Genomic DNA, 26,845 nt, shown 5'->3' with positions numbered 1-26,845 from the left:
ATAAGGACCCTGGAGGTATGCACTAGGTCTCTGAAGCAGGCTTTGACACGAAGAAAGTATTTGTGACGTATTTTAAATTGAGGCCTCTTCTAGGTCTTTCCTATTCCTGAAAAGCAGGCTTTCTGCACCTTTGTCATTGTTTAGTTGGTAAGTAAAATGCCTAACACAGTGGTGTGAACCTATGGCATATGTGCAACAGCCAGCTGTTTGTTATCACTGAAAGCTCTAAAAGGTTTGCCATCACTGGCCTAGAATCCCCACTGTTGCTGGCCTGGTCACCTACAGAGAAATTACTGCATTCTTTTATGGCCCTGCCTCTGTGGGTGGAAGTACTGGCCTAGTCAAATTCGTGACATATGGTCCACTGAGATTTCTCATGGTTTGTAAGCTTATGTGTATGAAAAGTCATGCAAGATGATATAAGTATATCCCTTTAGCTGTAGATTTAGTGAAAAGAGAGATGATAAGGCTGCCTGGCAGATTTGAGGTAGCTGAAGCTGTGGGCTCTTGGACAATAAGACCATGCCCAGAGCTGCAGATGAGGACCACAGGGGTCCAGAGGCACAGCTCCATCCCGTCCCCACACTGCTTACGCCTAGAGCAATTTTGTGAATGTGATGTACTTTTCTCATTATCTCTTAACAATCTGGGTATTTTACTATATATATGTCCTTTTTTTTAGTTTAAATAAATTGCAAAGTAGTATTGAAAATGAGAATTCTTTATTTTACTACATTTTGGTATCTGAGTAGGGGTAAAATAATATGACTGTAACAACTGAGGTTCCTATAATATGGACTAATAGATGGCAAATAGAGGGTGTGAGTTGAAGGCTGTACCTGTTGTGCTTTGTTCCTACTATGTGGCACATGCAGACTCACATTTGAGTTTTTGTCCCTTAGCTTTATACAGTGAAGCAGAAAGAATTACCATATGAATGCTGGCCAGAGATGAAGGACATGATTTTTACATTCCTGGGAAATATGTATTTTTTGCTTTGGGTTTTCCATTCCCACATGCTCCATGTACCTTGCATTTCACTCCTGGATTGTGTACGTGATTTCTTTGAGCATTTTAATTTGATATATTTCATGTTTCACCTGGGTGGGGGAGAAGGGATGATATGCATATGAATTCTTATGTTATAAAGAATCCTGGTGGGAGTTCTTCCATAAAAGGGTATAATTTATTTCCATTGCAACTTATACAATCCCTTTTGTTTGTTCAGAATTAGACAGAAAAAATTGAACAAAACCCAGCAGAAATGAAGGGGAACTTTGGACTTTGCATTACTTCTGTGTTGAAGAGATAAATGCTGTGTAGTACAACATAATAGGTACCTTCTATTAAAATGTATTCTTGGTGGAAAAATTGCACATATAAAATAATGAGGTGAAGAAAAACTATCAGTATGTCAAAATCCCACATATATTAGTGGGTTTACGAGTTATGGGAAAATATTAATTTTTCAAGTTGTAGGTGAACCAAAATAGAACATCCCAGGGTAGCATCAGAAGGGCCTTTTGCAACAAGGTTTAGTTTCTGCACGATAGTATGGCTCCAGTGGTGTATGGTTTTCAGCAGTGGAGTATAGTCCTGCTGTTCTGTTCACTGGTCCACCGTCTACTGTAAAAGTGCTACAATACCATGGTCTGGGTCCTGTCACTTCTGGTTTGGAGCATGGCAATACATCCTGAAGGATCTCCCTACCTCCAAGTCTTCCCTTTCCATCCCAACCTCTGCTGCATAGTAAGGTGATCTTCCTAAAGCAGATATTTGCCTGTTGCATTTTTCTGTGTACATAGTATTGGAGCTTCTCATTGCCCACAGAAATGAAGGCCAGGTGCCTTGGCATGCTGTGTACCATTCTTCCTGGGCTGTCCTAGTCTCTAGAACAGGACTTCCCCATCTAGCTTCCGGCTTGTGCACTGGCCTCTCCCTACCCCATAACATCCTGGACACCTGTAGGTAGCAAAACGCTTCTTTCTTGTTGGAGGATTTCCCTGCATGTATGTAACAGTGCTTACAACATGGCATGCTTATGATTGATTTCTGTGTTCATGAGCTGCTGTGTGAAAGCTGTGCAGCTTGAATTGGGTCTGTTTTATTTATTTATTTTTTAAGTACCAGCACAACACAAAGTGTGGCTCATTGAGGCCTAATAAATGCTTATTAAATAGAATTGCCTTGTTTTTCTCTGGTATTGCTTCCTTACCAGAATGTGAGGATTAATACTTGTCTTATTGCTGTAAGATTGTAAGAATTAGACATTGTATATAAAGAATACTGTTGTGTGTATGGATTTGTTTCTGACTTCCAAAGAATGTTTCAAAATATGCTGCTCTTAGAGGCATTGGTGGTATAGTGGTTAGCATAGCTGCCTTCCAAAATATGCTGCTCTTAAACTGACAAATCTTCCAGTTCTCTTTCTGATGAATGTGCATGTCATTCTTGGGGTAGTCTAATGATCTTGGGCAAGATGCTGAATGTATAGAAAGGGTACATAAGGACACTTGGTTTTGGCAGAGGAATATATGGGCTGTGATCTTTGGACTCAGGCAGAGCTGGCTTTGCAGCCTGGCTCTTCTATTTATTAAATGTGACCTTTAATAATTTATTGACTTTACTAAGCCTGATTTCCAACTATAAAATTAAGAATTAGTGTCTGGTTAGCTGAAGGATTATGAGAAATGTGTATCAGCTGCTTGGCAGAGTGCTGCAATAATAGGAACTTAGGAAATGTTAGCATTCTCATTTACTTTACCTGCTTGACAGGTAGGTGTCCCCTGACCCCATGATATTGTATAGTTTTTAGCTTGAAGACCTACCTTTAAACTCTTAGTATCATTGAAAATTTGTGCAGCAATGTAACCAGCTGAGGGTATAAAAAGATGTTTTCTCAGCAGGATTGTCACGGTCAGGTGGGAACAGATGGGAAACTTTTATTTTTGGCTATGTCTGACTCTAATATTTAACTAACCAGTTTTCTTTAAAAAAAGTTTATCTCAGTGGTGTGCTGCAGGTGCTTATTTATTGCTAAGTGTGACTTAAATGACTAAAATGTAGGTGTCTTTGTATCAGTGATATGTCTGAGTAAGATAAGTGGAATTTCTGATAATGCAAGGAAAGATGAAGTGGTAGGGTTTTCACTTGGAAGTATATTCTGCGCATTGGAGGAACTGGAAAAGGCCATGTGAACTGGGCCATGGATCTTTCTCAGGGTTTGGCATGGTTTTCTGGGCAGAAGACAGGACAAGGCGTTGGGACTGAGACTTTATCCTCAGCCTCTTGTTTTCTGTCACTGTTTTATTTCTTTAGCCTTCAGTTTCCTCCTTGTAGGAATATAGGAATTGACTAACTGATCATTTATAGGCATTTATGGATTTATCAAATAGCTCTGTTGATACTTTCAGTCACTTCCATGAAAGGAAGTTAAGATCCACTCACAGGCATGGCCAACCCATAGCACATGGTCTGCTTGCCCTCTTTTAAAAATATAATAAAAATACATAAAAAGGACATTTTGTAACTTATACACATTATTGCATATTTTATATGTGGATCAGAACTATCCCCCTTTATTCAGTGCAGCCCATGGAAGCCTCAAGGTGAGACATCCATGACGACTGCACATTTTACTGAGCACCACAGAGAACTCCTGACCTGTCATGGTTATATCCACAGCTTTCCAGCAGTTTAGACTATGACCTGCAGTAGGAAATATGTTGTGTGTGGGTAACTGAACATTTCATACTTTGATGCCCATTTTGCTGTATGCAATGTGCTGTGTTGGTCTCCTCATGCTACTGCTGCAGAGTGCCACATCTTGCGTGGTTTGTATAATAGATGTTCATTCCTCACAACTCTGGAGGCCAGGAGTTAGAGATCTGAGAGAGGAAGGTGGCTTTTGTGGGTATCATTTAAAAAAAGAGATTGAGATTAATTAAAATTGATAGTATCTAAGTGGAAGGAGGTATATTTTAGGGGAAGAAATGGCATCTCCTTTGATAAAACAAAGGAATGTTCAGGGTTTATCTCCAGTCTCTCTGTAAAAATAACCACTCCTTTAGGGCCAGCTTGTTTTTGGAGGCCCTTCCAGAATACCTGCATTAGGCTGTAGAATTCTAGGCCTGGTATGTTGGCTTTGGCCATTTGTCAGTGGCCCTGTGGATCCAGGGTACATAGAAAATGTCATTCTACCGAAGGCTGGTATGAGAAAGTGTTCATGTGACTAATGACTGAGCCTGACTGGCTGTAGTGCCCACATTTAAGTGTATCACTGTGACTGTTAGTCATTGTGAAAATGCTCATGAGGTATCCAGCAGTGCTCTTAACATTTTGGCCATTTCAATCACTTCAACCATTGATTTTGGGGGAGAGTTTTAGTGGAACTAGGGAAGCTGAAAAGAACCAGGGACTTCTGAATTTGAAGGTCTAGCATGTGTTTGAATCACCCCAACAGTGATGTCCAAGACAGAGCTAGACCTATAAGAAAGGTGTAGTGGTGGCTATAGATGGATTTAGAAGATATAGAGGAACTATTTTCGAAGTTGGAAATGTGGGCTATGGGAATGTTTCACTGTTGGTCTCACCAAAATGCCTCCTCTGTAGGCTGGAAACGGGATGGTACTCATACTGCTGGTATCAAACTGCTGGAGGTGAGGAGGTTGCAGGTGAGCCTGGGAACAGTAGGGATATCCAAGGTGGCAGCAGAGGGAACAGCGCAAGTAGAAGCAGCCTTTACCCACTTAGAGACCAGCTGTGTTCATGTCTAATAAGACGGAATGGGGCACACCAGGCTTGGTACCATGCTCCAGGAGCTCAGTGATTAGCTGTTATCTCTCATGTCCTGCTCTCTCTGTTAAGATATTTTGGATTTGGTTAGAAAATTCACAGTAGTACTTACCATGTGCACATGCACAGCCTCACATTTGATCCCCACGTGGCCCATTGTGCCCATGAGTAGCAGGCTTAAGCAGGTGGCTTCTCTGTTGTACCTCTGCCCCACGTGGAAGTGGAGACTTGGGTCATAAGCTTGCCCTTCTGATGGTCTGGGCCTGAGTCTCATCTTAGTCTCTGCATCCCAGATTTATGAGTTCCAGTCTTCTCAGTCCATTGTCATACATCATAGGGCTGGTATGTTGAAATTTGATTAATTAATTCCTCACTTGCTCAGCCATTATTTATCTTGAGAATGCTTTTTTGTGTTACATCTCTCCTCAAATGCAGCACCTTTGAGGTGCAGAGAAAAAGTGGCCAGCCTTTGCCTCATGAGGGCCTCTGGGTCCTGAGAGTGTACCTTCTGTGTGCTGGGCTCTGGTGTGTGCACTTTTACATGCGTGAGCAGCTTGAATCCTCACTCTTGCCTGATGAGGGGAGACACTAGTATGAGGCTTATTTACAGGGAGGAAGCTGAGGCAGACGAGCTGAGCTAGCATTCCACAGCTCTCTTGAGTGGGCCTGGAGGAACTGGGATTTTACCTGGCTGTCTTGGCCTAGGGTCTGGTGCTGCAGCCGTTGCCTTCACTTGTCTCCAGCAGGCCCAGTGTACTCATGAATGTGGAATCTCATCACCCCACAGTGACAAGAGCTGAACCCACCAAAGGCTGTGTCAGCTGGCATTAAATACCACACCTCTAGTTTGTCCCCGGTTATCTATCAGCTTAGATATGGTTGTTATTTGTTTGAAAGACAAGAATTGGATGAGATAGAAAATGTCAGATTTAATTTATTCAGCTACTCTTTCATTTTGCCGCCAGCTCATTACTTTGCTACTCGGCCCAAAGAAAATGCATTAAAAGTTTGTCATTCATCAGTGTCACAGTAAGACTGGACCTGGCCTAGTAAGGCTGTGCTCTACTGGGGCCTTGATCTTGATAAGATGGACCTCAGTCTCTCATTTTCCCATGTTTTCTGGGGCAGTGGATTGGGTGGGCAGGAAATGAAGACAGTAGTATGTTTCCTAAATATTTTCAGTGGCCTTCTGGTTTCAACATTGCTTTTGCCCGTCTCCCACCTCCAAACCAACTCTCTCATTAGCTGCAGGGCAGAGAGGGTATAGCCAGAGGCAGACAGGATTTGGAACCCTCAGTTGGCTTTCAGCTACTTCTGGAAACATCTGTTGAACAAAGTCTTGTTTTATTATAGCTTGTGATCATCAAAAAATCTTTCACTTGAAATGCTAAGTACCATTACTTTAGGGATATGACAGAAGCATGTTGATTTCACTTGGGGAAGAAGACTGAGTAGCTGGAAGAGAAGTTTTGGTTTAGGAAAATTATGAAATTAGTTATACATTAAAGACAATGATTTGTTATGAAAAAGAGTTTATTAAACTAAAACTTGTAAAAAGGGTCAATAACAGTATGGATTAAAAAATTCTTTGGAGATTTATGGTGGGGATTTAAGGTGAAGCTCTTGGTCTATTCAAGATATACTTTTTTTTTTGTAATGGAAATCAAACTCAGGACCTTGCCCTTATTTGCCAGGCAGGCACTTGTCCCACTGAGCTATATCCCTGGCCCTTCAAAATATACTTTTTTTTTTAAAAACAAAAATCTGTATGTGGTTAAACAGATAGACTTCCATTCATGATGTCTGAGCTTTAGTTTCTAAGTGAAGGCTGAATATGTCTCCTGAATGCTTCGAGGATCCTAAGACCTCCTTGTTTCCTAGTTAAGCATGTTATCATTTTACTGTCTTGGAAGTTTAAATTTTTTCTGAGAAGTCCTCAAATTATCCTACTTATTCTGTACCCTAGTAATTGTTTGGAATGTCTATTCTAGCGGTTGAATTTCTCTCATATGGGATTCCTCTTCTCCTTTTCATGGTCATAGCCCTAGTTGTGACTTTCAGTCCCTATTACATAGATCACAAAAGAAGTCTCTTAACATCATTTCCTGTTTCCTGGGTTTGTTGCTACCTACCAGTACTTCACACCAAGGCTAGAATTCTTCCCTGAGCTCATAGGCTACACACATTTTGTTCTTCACCAACCTACAGGGACTGCTCCTCATCTATCCCGGATGTACTTAGCTCCACCTCAAGAACATTCATGATTTGATGCAAACTATCGTTTAGCCTGATTTCATACCTTGTCCATCTACGTGATATATGTTTCATGCCTATGGACCATTTTTGATTTTTAGACTGGGTGTGGTTTTCATGCTGTTCCAATTGTAGCATCATTTGTTCTTGTACTTGCTCTGTTATTAGGAGATTAGAAACTTTTTCTTTTAATCACCTTATTATCCTACGTAGTTCTCATCATTTTATTATATTCTGAGAGTAACTTCTCTATATGTTTCCCTCATTAAATTATGGACTCTTTGGGAACAGAGAGCATGTTTTATTCACCTTTTATCCTTAATCCTTTTGACAAGGCTGTTATCCAGAAAGTGGTCAATATATGTGGAAATAAATTGATTTAATGTTGCCTTTTCTCAAATTATTTCTTAAAATGTATTGAGACACCACAGGCATAGAAGATTATGCTATTGTCCTTAAAGACATGGGTAGCTGTTGAGTGGTATAAGACAGGGATCTTTCTTATACAGGGTGGGTAGATATTCAATATTTATAAGTGAATATTGAGTGACATATGAAAGAGTTTTAGATTAAAGGGGAAGGCCAAGCATATTACAAATGAGAGATTGTAATGAAAATGTGGAAAGCATACTGAACTAGATGTAATTCTTTCTAAGCTTTGATTTTCCTGTCTGTAGAATAGGGATAACAATAGCACTTTGGTAAGGTTTTGGAGACAGTTTAAGGAAATAACATATTATGAAGTTCTTGGCAAAGTGCCAGGTATATAGTCTATCCTCACAAAATATCACTTGCAGATACAACTATTGTTTCCAAGTACTGTTTCTAAGTACATCTCTGTGACACCAACAAAGACTGTAAATTAAGCTTTTGCCTCTGGGAATAAGAAGGAGCCTCAAAAGTTCTTCATGCCACTGACACTTTATGATACAGTGCTTTTCATGCATATTGAGCATTTATAAAGAAATGCACATCCTTATAGCCCAATGATTTCCGAGAAAGGCACCAAGAACACACATTTGAGCAAGGAAAAACTGGAAGCGCACATGAAGTGGGATGAGATGAGATCTCTGTCTCTCACCATGTAAAAAAGTTAACTCAAGACGGTTTAAACTCTTAACTGTAAAACTCACAACTAAAAAAAACATTAGAAGAAAGCAGGAAAAATGCTCTATGATATTGTTCTGGGAAACGATTTTTCTTTTTCTTTTCTTTTTGCCTTTTTGAGACAGGGTTTCACTATGTATTTCAGACTGGCCTTGAACTCACTTTGTAGCCCTGGTTGGCCTTGAACTCGAAGTGAACCTCCTGCTTTGTCCTCCCAAGTAGTGGGATTACAGCTGTGCACCACTACATCTGGTTTTGGGCCAGGATTTTTCTGTGAGAATATAAAGGCAGAGGCAAGAACAGCAACAAAATAGACAAATGAGGTTACATCAAACTAAAGATCTCTGCACAGCAAAGGAAATACTTGAGTGGAAAGATTACCTACAGAATGGTAGAAAATACTTGCAAACTATTTATCAGACAAAGAATTCAAACCCTGGCTTTTCCTTATAAATTCTTTTCAAAAAGTCAACTTCATGTATTCAAAGTAATTTTTATTATACAAATAATGTATGCTCTTTTTAGAAATCTTGGAAAACATAAACAAATGTAAAAATTATGCATAATCCTACATAGAAAAACACTGTTAACATTTTAGTGTATTACTTTTCTATTGCATTTCTATATTTTTTAAAAAAATCTGATTTTCAAAAATTGAATTTTCTTAGGGAATATAATTTTGTGTCTGGACTTTTCATATAACATAATACATTTTTTTTTTTTTTTTTGGTACTGGGAATCAAACTTGGGACCTTGTGCTTGCCAGGTAGGTGGCATACTGCTGAACTGTATCCCCAGCCTCACATTTTCCATATTATTTCATATATGATTAAATATATGTCATTTTTAATGATGACATGAATTTTTATCATGTTGCTGTACTATGGTTTTAGTTATTATGCCACAGTTGGATGTAAAAATTCTTTCTAATTATCTAACAAGTTTTAATTTTTCTTTATTTATTTTTTAGAGTAGGAAAATTTATTGCAGAGGTGGAATGGGGAACAGGAATAGCTCCTGAAAGACAGGAGAGGTCCTGAACGGGTTTTTATTCTTAAGGTAATTTCTCCTTGTAGGTGTTATATTAGAACCTCTGGAAATGTTTAAATATTTCTAGGTAGCACTTTAAATAGATAATTATATGGTGTAACAGAATTGCTTTTTATTTTGGTGGAACATGTTTGTAGACATGAAAGGAACACTGAAAAATACTTAATCTCTTGGTACACTTGAATGATTGCTTATGAGGGACTCCAGCCTGCCACTATGTAAATTAAATGAAGAACAAATATAAAGTAATGTTAATGGGAGGCTGTTAATGTGGCTCACTGCAAGTTTATCCAAATTCATCAGTATTCTGTTAAGGAAAACACTTGTTTTCTCATTTCATGACAGGTCTTAGATATCTCCTGGCTTGTCATAGCATTAATCTTTACAGTGGTGGCAGGTGACTTTTTCATCATCCTTTGTAGCTGGGTCATTATGCTACTAGAATGTGTATGTGGAGGGAAGAAAAACTGAGTTGATTTTTCTTCCTCTACAAGGCTTGTTGCAGATGTTGGACTGGCTGTTCAAGATAACTGTTTTTCTTACATACTGGAGCACAGTCTGGATGGGCAGTGTGATAAAATGAGAAAAGAAAAAGTTTGAGCTCAGAGCTTTTGAGTTTGAAGTTTTGAATTTAATTTAACCATTTATTACCTCAGTTCATTTATCAAAAGTCACAAGTTTCAAGTTGCCCTTCTGTAAAATGGGTGCACACTCAAGGAAGTGTTTTGTGGGGTAGAAAGCATGCTAGATTTGAAAAGTTGGGCGTTAGAATCTCAGTCTTGCTCACTTGCCGTGTGACTTTAGAGAGCTCTTTGTTATCTGGATCCTCAGTTGTCTCTTCCCTATGAGAGGTTAATGATAATGCCTTACTTGCTGGGAGGGTTAACTCAGACTGTACAGGTGTGGCCCCAAGTGGAGGACCTGACTTTGAAACCCAGCCTGTGTGCACTATAAATCCCACTCACTCCCCGGGGTGCTAGTCACCGTGATCCTTCTTCCCACTCGGTTTTCATCTTGCTGCTCTTAGGTTCCTGTAGCTACTAAAGTTTCTTTGGAAGATCACAAAGGACTACTTAACTTGCAAGTGTGGTGATCCTCACGAACGTTTCTATCACATTTAACCCCACTTCTCCTCATCCTCTGGCTTCTTGAGCTTCATCCCAAACTTCTAGGATCTTCTCAAACCCATTTATTAGTTCTGTTTCTCACTGCCCGTTACCTTTGTGTTGCTAAGAATATTGTCCTCTGGCTTCATATGTTTCCTTTGTTACCCGCTTATTTAGGAAATGTTACCTTTTCTGGTTTTCCTGGAGCTCAGGAGTTTACCCTGTGTTGAGTGTACTTTCCTTGTCACCCGTAAGCAGTCTTGTTGGTCTCTCCATCCTCTGGGTGATCCCTTCATGATTTAGACTCGCCAAGTCCAGGACAGTGTCCTTGATCAAATCACCTCACGCTTCCCCTCATCCTCTAAGGCTGCCTTTCCTACTTGGCCTCCACATCTGACCTCCTCAGTGTTCCCCCTGTTGTCAGTCATGTCTGTCTCCTTCTTCGGCTCCTGTGGCCATTAGAACATCAGATCCTTTCACTCTGGCTCATAAATAATTAATTAGATTATGTCAAAACATCTCCAGATCTTAGGACTTTATATACACCTGGCACGTACTGTGTCTCAACAATTGATTGTGTCAATTGTTTGTTAGACTTATGTCTAAGTATTTTCCTTTCCCCCACTTCTTAGAAATTGCCCTGATTTGTATTTGTGTGTCAGTGCATAGCAGTTTTGTAAGGCCTGAGTTTTTGTTACTGTGTAGTGCTCTGGGATTGGCATCTGAGAACTTGGGGTGTTTCCTGGGACACTTCCTTCTTGGTGGGTCCTAAGTGCTGCTGATGTTTGCCTCTTTGGTTCTGCATTTTCGGTAGTGGTGTTTCATTTTCTTTTAATTATTTGTCAGATTGTGGAATCAAGGGTTATATTGGTTTTATAACAGAAGCTGGAAAGTCTTCCCTCTTCCTCTGTTTTCGAAGACTTTGTGCAGCCTAGATACTATTTTTCCCTTGCAGGTTTGACAGAGCATATGAGTTCTGCCTTCTGGGATGGGAGCGGTTTTTGTGGGAGTTTTAATAAATATACAGGGCTATTAAGATTATCATTTTTTTGTCTCCTTTCCACCTCTAGACAATTTATGTATTTCATCAAAGATATCACATTTGTTGGCATGTGGTTGTTTATAATACTCTTTTATTATCCTTTTAATGAGTAGGATGTATCTCCTTATTCTGGATATGCTTGATTTGTGTTTCTCTCTTAGGAGTTTATTAGTTTTATTAATTATTTTCAAAGAACCAATTTTTGATGTTAATGATTTTATTTTATTTATTATTTCTTTTTTATTTTATTATTTCCTTTCTACTTTGTGTATAATTTTATTTTATTTTTCTAGCTTTTACAGTAGAGACTTAAATATTTGATTTTGGACCTTTTTTAAAAAATGTAAACATTTAAAGATTTAAATTTCTCTCTAAGCTCTGTTTTAGGTGCAGCTAACAAATTTTGACATGTGTTACACCATTCATTTAGAAATATTTTTAAAATTTAACTTTTGTTTTATTTGGATGTGTTTTGCTGCGCTTTCAAGTATTTAGAGCTTTTGTAGGTCTGCTGTTGTTACTGATTTCTGTTTTAATGTTATGGTTAGAGAATATACTGTGTTTGATTTCAGTCTTTGAAAATCTATTGAGATTTATTTTATAGCAGAGCATATGGTCTGTCTTGGTGAATTTCTCATGAGTGCTTGAAAATAATTTGTATTTTGCAGTTGATGGGTATAGTGTTCTATAAATGTCAATTAGTAGAAGATGTTTGATTGTTCAAATTTTCAGCATCCTTATTGATTTTTGTCTACATATTTTCTAATTATTTTAATAAAGAAGTGTTAAAACCTCTAACTTCAGAGAAACTGTAAATCTTTGTATTCCTTTATTTATTTTAAAAAACAAATGGTGTGCATTTGAGGCTTATAACATGATGTCATGGGGTAAATATAGATATTAAAATGGTTACTGTGGTGCTAGATTAACATATCTATCATCTCACATAGTTCTTTATGACAAGAGCAGCTAAGGTGTATATGTTTAACAAAAATTCTTAATACAATGCAGTTTTACTAACTTAGCTCTCATATTCATGTTAGAGCTCTAGACCTGTCCATCCTGCATATTAGCTGCTTTGTACCCTTTGGATCAGTTCCCCCAATATCTCTGTCTTCTTGTGCTCCTTTAAAAAAATTACACCTATAAATGGTTTATGCAACATTTATCTTCTGTTTCTGGATTATTTCAGTGAGTAGAATGTCTTCCAGTTCTATCTATTTTGAGACAAATGACAGGCTCTCCTTTTCTAAGCCTGAATAATATTCAGTTGTATATATCTCACATTTTCTTTATCCATTTGTTTCATCAGTAGACCTTTAAATTGTTTCTGTATCTTGAATATTGTGACTCATGCTGCAGTGCCCATGGAACCCAGATGTCTTTAAGAGGGAGTGATTCCAACTCCTTTGGGTATATGCCCAGAGAAGGGATTGTGGGGTTGGATTGTAGATGTATTTTTATTTTCTTTAGGAACCTCTTTACTGTTTTTTTTTAAACTGTTTTCTTTAATCTACATTTCCATTGACAGTATTTCCTTTTCTCACCAGTGTAATTATGTTGAAAGATCGATAATATTCATTAAAACAATTCAAATATTAATTGTGGTTTCTGTAAGTGGAAATACTAGAATTGATTCTGAAAATACAATTTCAGATTGTATCAAACCACATTTGTACTTTTCCTTCTCTATTCTTCGTTTTCTTTTGTCCTGTTTTTTTTTTTTTTTTTTCCTCTCAGATTTGGGAAAAAACCTTTACTTTTTTCTTCTCTTTCTATTCTTTACCTGTTTAGAACACCAAAACTGACTTATTGCAAACATGGTTGTCACAGATTATTATTTTGAAGATACAAGAATAAATTGTGAAATCATGATGTGCTGGTTTTCATGCCAGTGTCAACTCTTGAAATACTAAATGGCATGTGAATTGTTTATGGTAAAAAATTTGGTGATCACATTTTATGCTTTTATTGAGAACAATATAATTAGGTAACAACTAGTTTTTATAAAATTTTTTTTTATCTGCATGCAGTATTCAATTTCTGGGGTGAAAAATATAGCTCTTGAGGGCATCAGATGCTCTAATTTGGTGGAAATAATTGTTGGATAGCCTGATAAAAATGAAATGGGATATATTGAGTTTTAGTAAATTAAGGAGTTACGCTTTGAGAATGTGAAGATTTATCAGAAGCTTCATTTCAGTTTGGCATGAGGAACAAACAGGCAGCTACCAGGGCCTTGTCTCTTTTTCTGACCTTATGGTGACATAAGGTAGCAGCGGTCAGGCCTCATCTGTTGATACTGGAGGATTCATTCAGCTTTGTTCCTCTGTGTGGCCTTTGAAGTACTTTCAAACATAAAAGTACAAGGAATGGTAAAACAGGTCCCTGTATACCAGCTGCCGAGGTTCAGTGGTCTTTGAGCTTTGCATACAATTTACATCACCTTTGGCTTTTTAATTTGTTGGATTGAAGAAAATCCCAGAGACCTTATGTCATTTCACCTCTTCGTACTTTAGTCTGCATTTGTAAATAACCAGAATTTTATTATATAATCATAATGTTAATATTATGCTTAAAATTACTAATTATTTCTGGTAGCATTTAATACCAATTTATCATCAAATTTATGAGATTTTCTTCAAGCTAGTTTTTACTGTCTTTCAAGGGTGTTAATAATGCTTTTACCCTCCTTTGGCAGTGATTTTGTAGGAGAGTATTACATATCTATTTTGAATGAGAGAATATTAACATTCTGTTATATACTAGGATCCCTTGCCTTAAGAATTTTATAGTCTGAACAATATAGAATAATATTTGGCACATAGAAAGTGCTTAGAAAATGGAATTGTGAGTAATGACAAGATATCCTCCCCTTTAAGGAGCTTGTATTACCAAACCCTTTATATTTAGTCATCAGACTTTAAAAAAAAGATGTAAAGTAAAAATCACTTAGAGTCTTAGCACTTTAAACATTTTGTAAATTGTCTTTTCTTTATAAAGGCCTAAAGAGACAGTAAGCATTCAGTAGCTGTGAGATTCTCTAGGTTCTCTGGTCTCTGAACACTATTTCCTATTTAAAGGAATCAGAGTCTTAGAAGTGATTTAGTTCTGGTCTGGGGCTGGAAAGAAAGAAAGCTATCAAAGAGTAATGTCCAAAGGATACAGGAACTAACCCTTTGTCCAGGACTCCCCCTGGACAAAGATGGGACAATCTGAAAAAGAATGTGACACCAATCAAGTACATAAAAATCTACTGCTTCATAATGGTACTGAATAATATACAGCTCCTTGGTCACCTCAGAAGCTAATCAGGCACTATTTTCTACACAGTGAATGAAGCCAAAAATATAAGCATTTATTAATCTTCCTGTCAATATCATCATGTTTTAAGATAGCCAAATGGTTGATGAAGAGAAAAATCCTTCCTCAAATACAAATTCTGTTATAAGTACAGAGAAATTACAGAATTAGAAAGTCACCATTTTGTAATCCCTGATTAAATAGCAGATCTGGGCAACAATTTATAGCAGATGCTCAAATCCATTAGGAAAAAGGTCAATGGGAACTTTATAATTGATAGGCCGTGCTGGGGATTGAACAGCAGCAGCTCACTCTGCAAACCTCACTAAAATGATCACGATGTCCCATGGTTGCAATGTGAAAAGAAAAGCTGGGAAGCAGTCCATGTTCCTGTGCCCTGCAGAAGTCAGCACCTCTGGGTGGGAGTGTGGTGACAGCCATGAAAACAGGAGACCATTAAAAAATCATCCTATGATTTGATCATGTCCTTGGACCTTCTCTGTTCCTGAAGCAGACTGTTTTACCTTAGCAGATTAGTATTTGACTATTGAGGTTTGGGGGGTCTTAGTCTACTTCTGGTGCTGTTACAAATAACACCAACTGGGTATTTTACAAAGAACAGGACTTTATTTCTCTCACTTTTGAAGGCTGGAAGTCTAAGATCAAAGCACTGCCATTTGCTAAGGGCTGCCCTCTGCTTGCTAGATGGCGCTTTGAATACTGTGTCTTCCATGGGAGGGAAACATTGTGTACTCAGATGCCTGTAGGTAGAAGGGTATAAAGTATGAAAAGGGGCCAAACTGCTTCTTGTTTGTTTTTTCTCCGGTACCGGGAACCGAACTCACGACCTTGCACTTGCCAGGCAGGCGCTTTTGCCGCTGAGCTAAATGCCCAGCCCCCAAACTGCTTCTTATTATGGCATTTCCTTTTACTGTGGCACTGATCTATTCACAAGGGCAGAGCGCTTATGACCTAAAAGCTTCCCCAGAGTCCCCATGTCCTGACACTTGAATTAGGGGTAAAGTTTCCAACACGTGAATTCTGGGGGACACACTCAGACCACAGCAGTGGGTGAAGCATAAACATATCTAGCAGGGAGCCATCAGGCATAGCTATGGCAGTCAAGGGGGATAAGTGAATGCTGAGGTCTCTCAACTTCATAGAAAACAATGGACCCTTGGCACAGGCGTGAAGGTCCCGGATGAAAGAAAGGCCTGGGACTGGGCCTGACCTCAGCTGCTGTGTACCTTTCTTCCTTACTAGCCAGGCTACTCACAGCTTAGGTAGGCTTTAGGCTGGACTGACTTTTTGGATACTTGGTGAGTAGCGTTAGACATCACTGATAGATTAATTTCCTTCTTCATTTTAGCAGCGTTTACTGAGAGAGTGTGTGTGTATAATTTAACCTAATAAGACATCTAAACTATAAGTGCTCCACTCAACATTAGGCAAATTAGATAATTTTCATGGTATCAGCTAGAGCCCTTTGGGAGACTTATCATATATAAATTGGGGATGATTTGATTACTTTAAGATTTTTTTCATGTTGGAGATTATCATTAGTATATTGTATTAAAAAATAATTCTGCTTACTTTCTTGCTTCCTAAAGAAGGCTGCTTAGACAGAAAATTCTTACAGCAGCAGTTTATCAATCAGTATCTGTGCCTGAGATCTAGGAAGTCTTTGCCTTGATATTTATTACTTGTGGTCCCCAGCCTGAGTGGAGCACTTAGGCTAACTCTGTAGTCCCTTATGTATTCTCTGTCCACCATCTGGAATTGCCGTAAGTGTAGCTGGATGATAATGATAGTAACAGTGGTCATCATTCCAGTTTATCCTGTGCTCAAATCTTTGGGTCATTGATTTTCAAGGCACTATCTCATTTTATTCTTGGTGACTCCTTAGATAGGCACTACTCTTTCTGCAGGAACCTGAGGCTCAGAAACACTATTTCGCTTGTGGTGGCTGCATGGAAGGTTAGAGAAGGCCACACCATTTACTCAAGCTTGGGTCCCACTGTGCTGTTCTGATTGTACTCTCATCCACACCCATCCCACAAGTTCTTATTTTTCTCATTTCTTTAAAATACTGAAGTGAGAAGATGGCTTTAGGGCCAAGTGCATGACCTTTGACAGGTAGGTCCCTTCCCTTGGTTTTTCACTTATAACATGGGGATGGTGTGGGCTGCCGTCCCCATTTATTATCACCTGAGAGCATGTGGTAAGCTCTCAGGCTCACAGTGCTGGAGTCATCTCAAAGTTTGAGCAAGTGTCTAGAATGTCCAATGGGCAAAAACATTATTACCACCATCTCTGTCTTGTTTTCCTTTCTGAAAGGAGTGGGGTGGGAGAGGAAAACAGTCTTACCTCACGAAACTCTGTATTTGCATGAAAAGTATTATTTTGTGATTATTTGCTTGAATATCAGTTAGATGGATAGACTACAAGGTGTTTGGGGACAAGCCCTGACATGTGCTTGGCGGAGAACTATTGTTATGAAATACATCAATTCTCTATCCTGCCTACAGCCTTTCTTGCAGATTGGTAAGGGCTTATTTTCTCAGGAAAGGAGGGCCCCTAGAGGACAGAAACTTAGTTTTATTTTTACCAATAGGCCCTGAAGTGGAGCAGCCACTAGTGATTATTCAGATAAATCAGTTGAGGTTGTGGCTTTGTTCTTGCCTCTGGTGATCACTACCGCTTTATTTCTCTTGGAAGATTGGACTTGTTGGACTGGCATGGATTGCACCAAATAAAACAAATAAAAGCCACTCACTTGTACTTTTGTCTAATGAACCTGTATTTTGTGTTTGTTTACAGAAAAGAAAGATGTGACTCAAAGTCTGGAGAATTACACATCCAAGTGTCCTGGGACAATGGAGCTCCTCACCCTCCCTGACGGGCTCACGCTGCCTCCAGTACCTTTCACAAAGCTGCCCATCGTCAAGTGAGTTGGGCCCACTGCTGCCTGGAGGCAAGACTTGCCTCTCTCCAGGGCTATCTCCAGCTCTGGTCACATGTAGACGTCTTCACAGGACTCATTCTGGTTGACTGTGTGTCTGGTTTATAGCAGTCCTCAGAGTGTAGGTGTCTCGGATGAGAGTCAAGGCCCTGGCTTCCATACTTGCTACAGTCTGTGCCTGTCAAATGGCAGAGCCCCATGAGCATTTAGCCTGCTGGTTCTGTGTCTGTGTCCTTCCCTCTGGGTGGTGAGGGACCAGTCTGGCCTCTTCCGTTTGTGCTCCTGAGCATTCAGCTGGCTCTGCTGTCTGAGCCCCACAATAATGGCACAGGAACGGGGCAGCTCCTCTCCTGCCTGCTCTTTGCTTACCCTCCCCATGTTGTGGACCGGTGCCTACTTACTCCCTTGGATTTCTCACCTTAGTTTCAGGCACCCTGTCTTCAAGGTATCAGGCATTCTGTCTTCAACATTAAGTTATTTATTTGAGCTTGCTCTGTTTTCCTTATATGGGTATTCACTGCTATAAATTTTCCTTGGAGGACTGCTTTCATTGTGTCCCATAATGGTATTTGTACTGGCATCATTATTTAATTGTAGAAGCTGTCTAATTTCTTCTTTAATTTCATCTGTGACCCATTGGTTGTTCAGGAGAGTGTTATTTAATTTCCATGTGTTTATGAACTTCTTATGGTTTCTTTTGCCATTGAGTTCTAATTTCATTATACCATGGTGTGATAATATGCATGGGATAATTTCAATTCCTTTGCATTTACTTAAGCGTGTTCTATGTGGTCTGTTTTGGAGAATGTCCCAAGTATAACTGAGGAGAATGTGCATTCTGATGTTGTGGGGTAGAACACTCTGTAGATATCTGCTAAGTCCATTTGTTCAAAAGTTTGATTCAGTTCTGTTATTTCTTTGCTGAGTTTTTGTGTACTTGGTTCTATTTCTGACAGTGGGGTATTGAGGTCCCCTATTATAATTGTTTTAGTTCGTATTTGATTTTTCATATCTGTTAATACTTGATATAGTTGGGTGCACTGATTTGTTGCATATATATTTATGCTTGTTATCTCTTCCTCTCGGATTTTTCCCTTTACAAGGATGTAGTGACCTTCTTTGTCTCTCTTAGTCAGTCTTGGCTTGAAAAACACTTTGTCTGCAAATAGAATAACTACCCCTGCTTTTTTCTGGGTTGCATGGAGTTGCATTGAGTATTGTTTTCCATCCTTTGACTTTCATTCTTTGAATTTCTTTTTGAATTAAATGTGTTTCTTGTATACAGCATATTATTGGATTTTGTTTTTTGATCCATTCTGCCAATGTGTTTCTTTTATTGGTGAATTGAGACCATTAACATTGATGTTTATAACTGATATGTATTGATTTATCCTTGTCATGTTATTTTCCTGTTGCTGGCTCCCTTTTTGCCCCTCTGTTTGTTTGCCTTTCCTGGTGGATTCATTCTGGTGGAGTTCATGGAATTATAATCCTTCTTACCTCTTTCTAGAATGTCCTTTAAAACATTTGGAGTACTGGTTAGGTATTCATGAATTTCCTCCGTTGCTCTTTGTCATGGAAATCTTATTTCTCCATCAATTTTGAAAAATAGTTTTGTGGGGTACATCAGTCTGGATTAGAGGTTATTTTCTTTCAGAGCTTGAAATACTTCAGTCCGAGCTCTCCTTGACATAAGGGTTTGTGTTTAGAAGTCTACTGTGATTCTGATGGATTTTCCTTTATAGGTGATTTGTTTCTTTTCTGTAATTGCTTTTAATTTTCTGTTCTTGTGTTGAATTTCTGTAATCTTGACTATTATATGTCTTGGTGTAGATTTTTTTGATCATGGCTAATTGGAGTTCTCTATGCATCTCTTACTGCATGTTAAATTCTTTTTTTCTGTTGTTGTCTTTTTTGAGACATGTTCTTGCTACGCAGTTCAGGCTGGCCTTGAACTCACTTTGTAGCCCAGGCTGGCCTCATACTCGCAATGATCTTCCTGCCTCAGCCTCCCGAGTGCTGGGATTACAGATGGGCGCCACCATGCCCAGCTTTGCATGTTAAATTCTTTTCCTCTGGGTGGGAAGTTTCCTGCTGTGATGCCTATGAACAGACTTTTTATGTTATTTGTGCTATCTTCTGATTTTTCATTGACTCCAATGTAAAACTCTTTTTTTCGTTACTCTTCTTTGCATTGTCTACTATCTGCTGGATTGATTTCTCATGGTCCCTTCGTATTTTTGAAATATTTTTCTTTTCTTGATCTCTAACCACAGTCTTGTGTTCTATATCCGAGATTCTGTCCTCATACTAGCTCATTCTGCTGCATATACTTTCAATGGAATTTTTAATCCCTTGGATATCTATTTGAATCTGTTTTATAGATTATATTTTTTCCTATGTTGGACATTCATGGTTTCCAACATTTTCCTGAGCTTTATTTTTAAAAAATCTGTATCTGCTCTAGAGTCATTAAGCATGTCTTTCATTATGGTCATAATCTCTGTAGTTACTTGAGAAATTATTTCTGCATTTTTATTTTAAAGATTAAAAAACTAACAAAACAACAATGAAGGCAATTATTTCTGATGTGATTTTTTTCTAGAACCTTGCTTTGTTGTTATCACTTTAGAGTGATATCACTTTAGAGTGTCCAGGTGGGGGCTTTCAGATTGTCCCACCTCATGGGCACCTGGGTTGTATTTGGTGAGCTGGAAGTCTGGCGTTGCATCTTGTTTAAGTGTCTTCTTATTTTGTATTTTTAAAAAGCTCAGTTCCTGAGTTGATGGTTATAAATTGCCTATGGTGAACTTTATTGCTTGTATTTAGAACCTTTAGGCAATGATTACTTTTGAGAAGTGTCTTCTAGATGCACCTGGCTTTTGAGTTCTGAGTCTGTTGCATGATCCTACCTCTTCAGTTTATTAAGGATGAAAAGTTGCCATCTACTTGACCCAGCCCCTTCTTTGGCACTGGCCTATAGTATTTTTTATGACTCTCAGCAATCTTGGTCCTGGTATACCAGGAAGAACAACTGATTAGAACAACTATGTCACTTTGGCTAAAGTGGTACAATCAACAATAACTATAGCATCAAACACAGTCTAGAAAATGACAAACAGAAGGTAACTATTAATTTGCCACCTTTAACCATATGACGTAGATTAGTGGTTATATAACAAAATCTAAAACCAACCAAAAAATTATATGCAGTAAATAAGCTGTCAGTATTGCAGTTTTACACTCAGTGGAGAAAATTTAAAAGGGGTTAGGAGGAAAAAATAGAGAAATAGAAGAAAAGAAAGAGTTTAGAAGAAAGGCTGGAGGACATAGGAGGATCTCCAAACTTTGGGAAACTGGTGCAGAAGACAGGAAGGAAAGAGAGAAGGAAGAACTAAAAACAAGAACAGAACAGAACAATAACAAAAAAGCTCAAAACTGTGTTCATACTCATTAAAATAAGAACAAACAACGAGGAAAAAACAAACATAAAAACAAGAGAGAAAAAAATTTTAAAAAAGAAAATGAGAAAATGTCCAGTTTGAGTTGTGTCTGTGCTCCCACTGGTAGACAACATGGGCAGAGCCCAGATCCACCATCAATTGTAGCAAGCCAGCAGCTAGAAAGGTGGTCTGTACCCCTTTTTCCGCTGAAGTTTAGGCTGGCCTCTGGCTGCTAGGCTGGAATCGGACTTGCCTATCCTGCTGCAGTCCCTATGTCCTCTGTAGGCTTGGACTCAGCTGGGAGCCATTAGGTGGAGCCAGGAGGGTCCTGAGCTCAGTTGGTCCCTCTCCAAGATGGGTCCTGGCCAGTTGTCCTCTCTTGCAGGATGTCTCTCTGGAACAACTCACCAGCCATGGCAGTCTGCTGTGTCCACCGTATTGCTCCACTGTGCACTTCTCCATGGAGGCCTATGGGGTCGCCGGCCTCTGGGGTCTCCAACAGTTACCATGCATCCGTAGTTTCAAACTGCCCCTCCCACCAGTGAGTCAAGATTCAGGGATAAAGCGCTGCCTGTCTCCTCCTTCTTCACTGAAGTTTCTCCTTTTCCTCTCCCCATGGGCTTTAGTTCTCACTTCAGGTCCTTCCTGGGTCCCAGGGGACCTACTTCCCTCCTTCTCTTCTTCATGCTGCTGTCTTCCAGTGTTTGGACATCAAATCTCGCAAAGGCTCTTTGTCTGTTGTTCATCACTCTGCCATTTTCCTGGAAGTCCCCAGGCACCCTGTCTTGCTGCTGCCTCAGTGTCCCCACAGTGCCTACTATTTGTTACCTTTTGTAGCAGCTGCAGGTCCTGTGGTTGTTTCTTGTGTCACTGTCTCTCTTCAAACATTGTAAGATTTTAGAGAGTAGAAGGCCTCTGGCATGCACAGAGTGGGTCCTTAAACAAAGTTTATGAACTAATCTCATGGGGTGATTTCTGAATTTCTGAAAGATTTGTTTGGAGCCTGGAAAGAAACCTTTGAAACTTGGCATCTTACTGTTGAGTAGAAGTACTGTGACCCCAGATTCCATGCGCCTAGGATGTGTACAGTCTCCTGGACATGGTTACGATGTAGCTCTGTCCTCTAGATCCCTTTCGGTCTTGTAATGCAGCAGGAATGGCTGGGGCTCCATTTGCAGGCATCTATGTGACACCACTGAGTCATTGATCTCTCATGGTTTTGTATGGCTGAGATCTCCACCTGCCAGCAAAGTACACAGGTAAGAACAAAAACCTGTCATGTGACGTTATTGCTACGGTGCTTAGTTGATGCTGGTTTTCTTGGTGTTTGCACTCTCTTGAAGCACGTTTGTGTTGCCAGTGAGAACTGTGTGACCTTAAGAGGTGGAGCAGGAAGGGTCTTTGTGCACAGAGGTCCCTGGCAGCTCTGCTTGGATTGTATGCTGGTGTTCTGAAGGGAGTCCTTGAGGCCACTCATCAGACAGTGGCCAGGCTCAGCTCCAAAAGGTGAGGCAGTGGCCAGTAGGTGCTCTAGCTGCTGCTTGCAGAGTCTTGGGAGGATGTCACAGTACCGTGGCAGATGGTATGAGGAAGGGTGCTGTTCCTCTGTGTCCCACACTACTTCCTTGTCCCTGACAGGAGCTGGAAAGTAAAATAACCCTTTTGGGCTTTTGTATGAGTAAGACCTAAAGTGGAATGTATTTGATTTGGGATTAAGGGGATGATTCATTTTTTAAAAATAAAATGTTAGAAAGCCTTTCTTAATAATTTTCTATCTACATCATGATGGATCATGTTTAAATTTAGAAAGCCTTTTTTGATAGAACATCCTGAACCCCATAGAACATTCTGGGTTTCTGATGCTGTATCTCAGTGTCCAAGAACCCAGGCCTCTTGTCATTGATGCTGGAAGGAATGGTCCTGGCAGGGCCTTGGCACAGTTGGGGAAGTGCCTGTTCCTGCATACAGAAGACAGCTGGCTGGGCCCTGAGATAACCCGGCAGTTGGATTTGAAGTCCTGGGTTTGTGCTGTACTTACTAGCTTGTGACTATGGATACAGATGTAGCTTCTTTGAGCTTCATTTCCCTCTTCTGTAAAACAGAAGGGTTGCTTGTTTTTGTCTAGCTGAGCTGATGTGCGAAGAGGCCTGGAGTGTAGGCCTGGCACATGGCATTGAGTAAACCTTAGTTCTCTTCTTGAGATATTTTTATGCCCATATTTTCAAACAGTGTGTTGACTGAAAAATACTGTCATGTTATGATTTCCATCCCTGAGCTGTTTGAAAACATGAGACTGAAGGGTGAAGTGTGCTAGTTAACATTTGGGCAAATGCTGTTGGTAAGCCTGCAGGCTCACTTCCTTCCTGCTGGAGTGTCCCTAGCAAGGTCTTCCCAAGCCTGGAGGACCATGACAGTGAGAGGGAATTTGTCCGAGAATTTGGAAAGCCAGGGCTGCTTGCAGCCTGCGCTGCTTCCCATGGCTTGTGGCACAGTATCCAGCTTGGTTGCTTTACCTTCCTTGTGTGACCCCCTGTGACCCACTGTCTTTCTGGACTTGACCACGAGCTCCTTATTTGCTTGGTCCTGTTGTCCTCAAAGCCCTTGGTTTCAGAAGTACTTAGAGTGGACAAAACGTATGACTGCTTTTATTTGTTTAGGCTTCATTTTCTGCTTGGAACACCTTTGGTGTTCTTACTCTGCCTTACGATACTTAGTTATCTTTCAAGATCTAGCTAGAGGATCCCAACATTTATAAAGCCTTTTCCTAAGACACTGAAGTAGAAATCATTCTACTTTCTGTATAAGTTAGGGACTATTTCAACTATGGAGAACACAAAACTAGTTGAGTGTAGTGGCCCACTCCTGCAGTCCCAGATATTTGGGAGGCTGAGGCAGGAGGATTGTAAGGTCCAGGTACACCTGGGTGAATTAGCAAGATCCTGTCTCAAAATAAAATAAAATTTAAAAAGGACTGGGGACATAGCTCAGTGGTAGAGCATTGTTTAGCATGTGTGAGGCCCTTGGCTTAATCCCCAGCAGTGAAAAAAACCCTCAAAATAACAATAACACAAAACAGAAGAAACCTAATATGGTTAGGAACCCAATAGGAAGTTATTTTTCTTTATCATGAAGAAGCTTGAAATAGTCTTTTGGCAATTCTGTTTTCACCTCATGATTACCAGATGGCTGCAATTGCCCCATATAACACTTCTATATCCAAGGCAGGAAGGAGGGAGAAAGGGCAGGTGTAGGGATGTCTGCCTTTTGTTAAGAAAGCAGAAATGTTCCTGACAGATTCATATGGGCTTCCACCCCAGTGTCACTAGCTAGAAATGTGTCTTATGGCCACCTGCAGTTATAAGAAGAGCTGAGAAAATACATACATAGCTCTCAGAGAATCTAAAATGTAAGTGAGCAAGGGAGAAATTGGTGCTGGCTTAGCCAGCCAACAGTATCTGCCACATCTTTTTTGCTAGCACTTATGGAACTTAATTATATGTTTACATTGATGTTTTGGGTCCCTCTCTTTGAGAGCTCTTGGAATAGCTCTTGTCTTTGTTAGCCCCGAGATGATTATGTGTGTTGAATGTATAAGCAGATCTATCCATTAGAATTCTTTGTGTGGCACTTGGCAGAAAACCCAACCCAAACTAATGTATGCAAAAAGAGAATTTATGGCACACTCACCTGAAAATCCAGGGAGGAACTCAGGCAACCCTCAGAGCCAGGGTTCAAACAACTTGTTAGATTCAACAATTTCTTTGCCTCTCTTTGCAGTGTCCTCTGCAGTTTGGGCTGTAGTTTCAGGCCCCGTGTGGCATCAGAACAGTAGCAGCAACTCCAGACCTGACATTCTCTTCTCATGGTATCTAGGAAACAGGGAAGGTAGCTTTTGGGAATACCGTGAGGGAAAGAGGCTGCATCCTTTTTAGGAGCATATTCGAGTGTCTCCTTTCTTCCCATTGCCCTCACAGAGTTGTGGACTGATGTCTGAGGCACACCCCAAATGAGACAGCCAATGGGAGGAGTGCATGTGTGGTTCCCTAAAGCAAAGCCCAGGAATTATTGGGCATAGTGGAAAGGAAATGGAGGTTAGAGAGGCAGCCAGGCAGGACCACTCCAGTGGGTGATGTCCACCTGCATTGCTCGCCACCTTGCCCCTGACAAAAGCCCCAACTTCGGCCTCTGTATTGTGTATAGGAGTGGACACTGCACGGAGCAGGTGCTGCCCACCCAGTTGGCATCTTGCCCTGGAAGAGCACTGCCTGGAGACAGTGGGCTTGACTTTGTGAGCTGCATGTCATCTCCCTTGGTCATGTGGACTTTCTAGCTCACAGGGCGAACTCTGTAATTCTGTTCCTACTAACACATAGGTCTGGGGCTGTGGTTTTATTCTGGATTAACTTTCATTTTTTTTTTTTTTATGTGCCAGGCACCATTACAAGTGCTGTGTAAATATTTTTAAAAGATATTTATTTTATTTTATTATAGTATGTATTATGATATATATTTAAAATACATATTTTGCTATAGTGAAAGGTACATTGCCATTAATCCTCCTCCAAATATTCTTCTTCTCTTCAAACACACTTATAATTCTTGCCATTTTTTTTCTCTTTTTAAACTTTTAAAAATTTTTGTCTTAGTTGTACAGAGTATCAGGTTTAATTTGGTAGATGTGGACATACACATAAAATACTTTGTTTTTTCCCTTCCCAATATCCGCCTTTCCCTGCCCTCCACCCTACTTTCACTGTGTTTGGGGGCTTTGATGTATATAACATATTTAGATAATTCTAACAGAGCTCAGAGGTTCTTCATTCTTGTGGGTCAGACTAGTAATCACCAAACACAAATACCTGGTATGTAAAAAAAAATTCTAAGAAAATTATTTATCATGGAGACCCATAGTTTTTAGGAAATAGACCTAGGCCATCCACTCTCAGGGGCATCCTTTCCTACCAGTGAGCTCAGTGCTAAGCACAACTTCTTTTTTTTAAATTAGTAGATGTTTCCAGTAGGTAACAGTGATTACAGTTATAGTGAGGAGTTGGTACATGCATGTAATACATCTTAATTCTTTTTTATCTTTTTAAAAAACCCTTGCACTTTCCCTCTCTCCCTGCTCCTTCTGTTGGTCCCATTCCCAAATTTGTGAAAGCTCTAATTTCATAATTTTTTCCCATCCCCTTTCTCTCCTTTTCCTCCTCACTTCCTTCTTCTCTTGTTCCCCCAGCCATTTGAAAAAGATCTCCGTATTTCCTCTCTCTCTTTCCCTATCTGTCTGTCTGTCTATCTATCTATCTATCTATCAAGTTTCTCATGTAAGATCAACCATGTGATATTTAAGATTGTATGTCTGATTTATTTCATTCAATTTTATGGGCTCAAATTGCATCCACTTACCTACAAATTGCTCAAGTTTATATTCTGGATTACTTTTCATCTACAGATAAAAGTTTGCTTACTTTCATGTGCTGGCCAGATGTCAATTTTGTGCTGTTACTCTGACTTTTGCATTGGAAAATATGAAGACTGGGAATCTGTGTGTTGTCCTTGCTCTGTAATTCTTCATTCTTTAGCATTTCTCTTTTCCTGGCCAAAGCAAGATCCCCTTTGCCCCAAAGAGAAGCCATTCGTTGTCCTTCTGGACTGGCCTAGTGCCATGTCCTGCTCTCAGCTCCCTCTGTCTTGATCATGTGAGACATGCTGGTGTGGAAAGAAGTCTTTCTTCATGATGGTGCCTGCAGTTGATTGACATGTCTGTCTTATTTGTGCCCAGGTG

At 39.7% G+C, this 26,845-nt stretch overlaps 1 protein-coding gene across 5 annotated transcripts in view; it reads left to right on the top strand.

The window, feature by feature from the left end:
- Positions 1-26,845, top strand: part of Trappc9 (trafficking protein particle complex 9) — a 632,072-nt gene that overhangs the window by 107,588 nt on the left and 497,639 nt on the right. For all 5 annotated transcript variants that reach the window (XM_013521334.1, XM_013521333.1, XM_013521332.1 and 2 more), the window contains one exon: positions 17,476-17,602. In XM_013521334.1, coding sequence (XP_013376788.1) covers positions 17,476-17,602 — 127 coding nt within the window. The remainder of the gene's footprint in view (positions 1-17,475; positions 17,603-26,845) is intronic.

Source organism: Chinchilla lanigera, unplaced genomic scaffold (assembly GCF_000276665.1).
Source record: "Chinchilla lanigera isolate Chin_1 unplaced genomic scaffold, ChiLan1.0 scaffold00060, whole genome shotgun sequence".
NCBI lineage: Eukaryota > Metazoa > Chordata > Mammalia > Rodentia > Chinchillidae > Chinchilla > Chinchilla lanigera.
The sequence above is the reverse complement of the archived record's forward strand: the minus strand, read 5'-3'. Positions and strand labels throughout refer to the sequence as shown.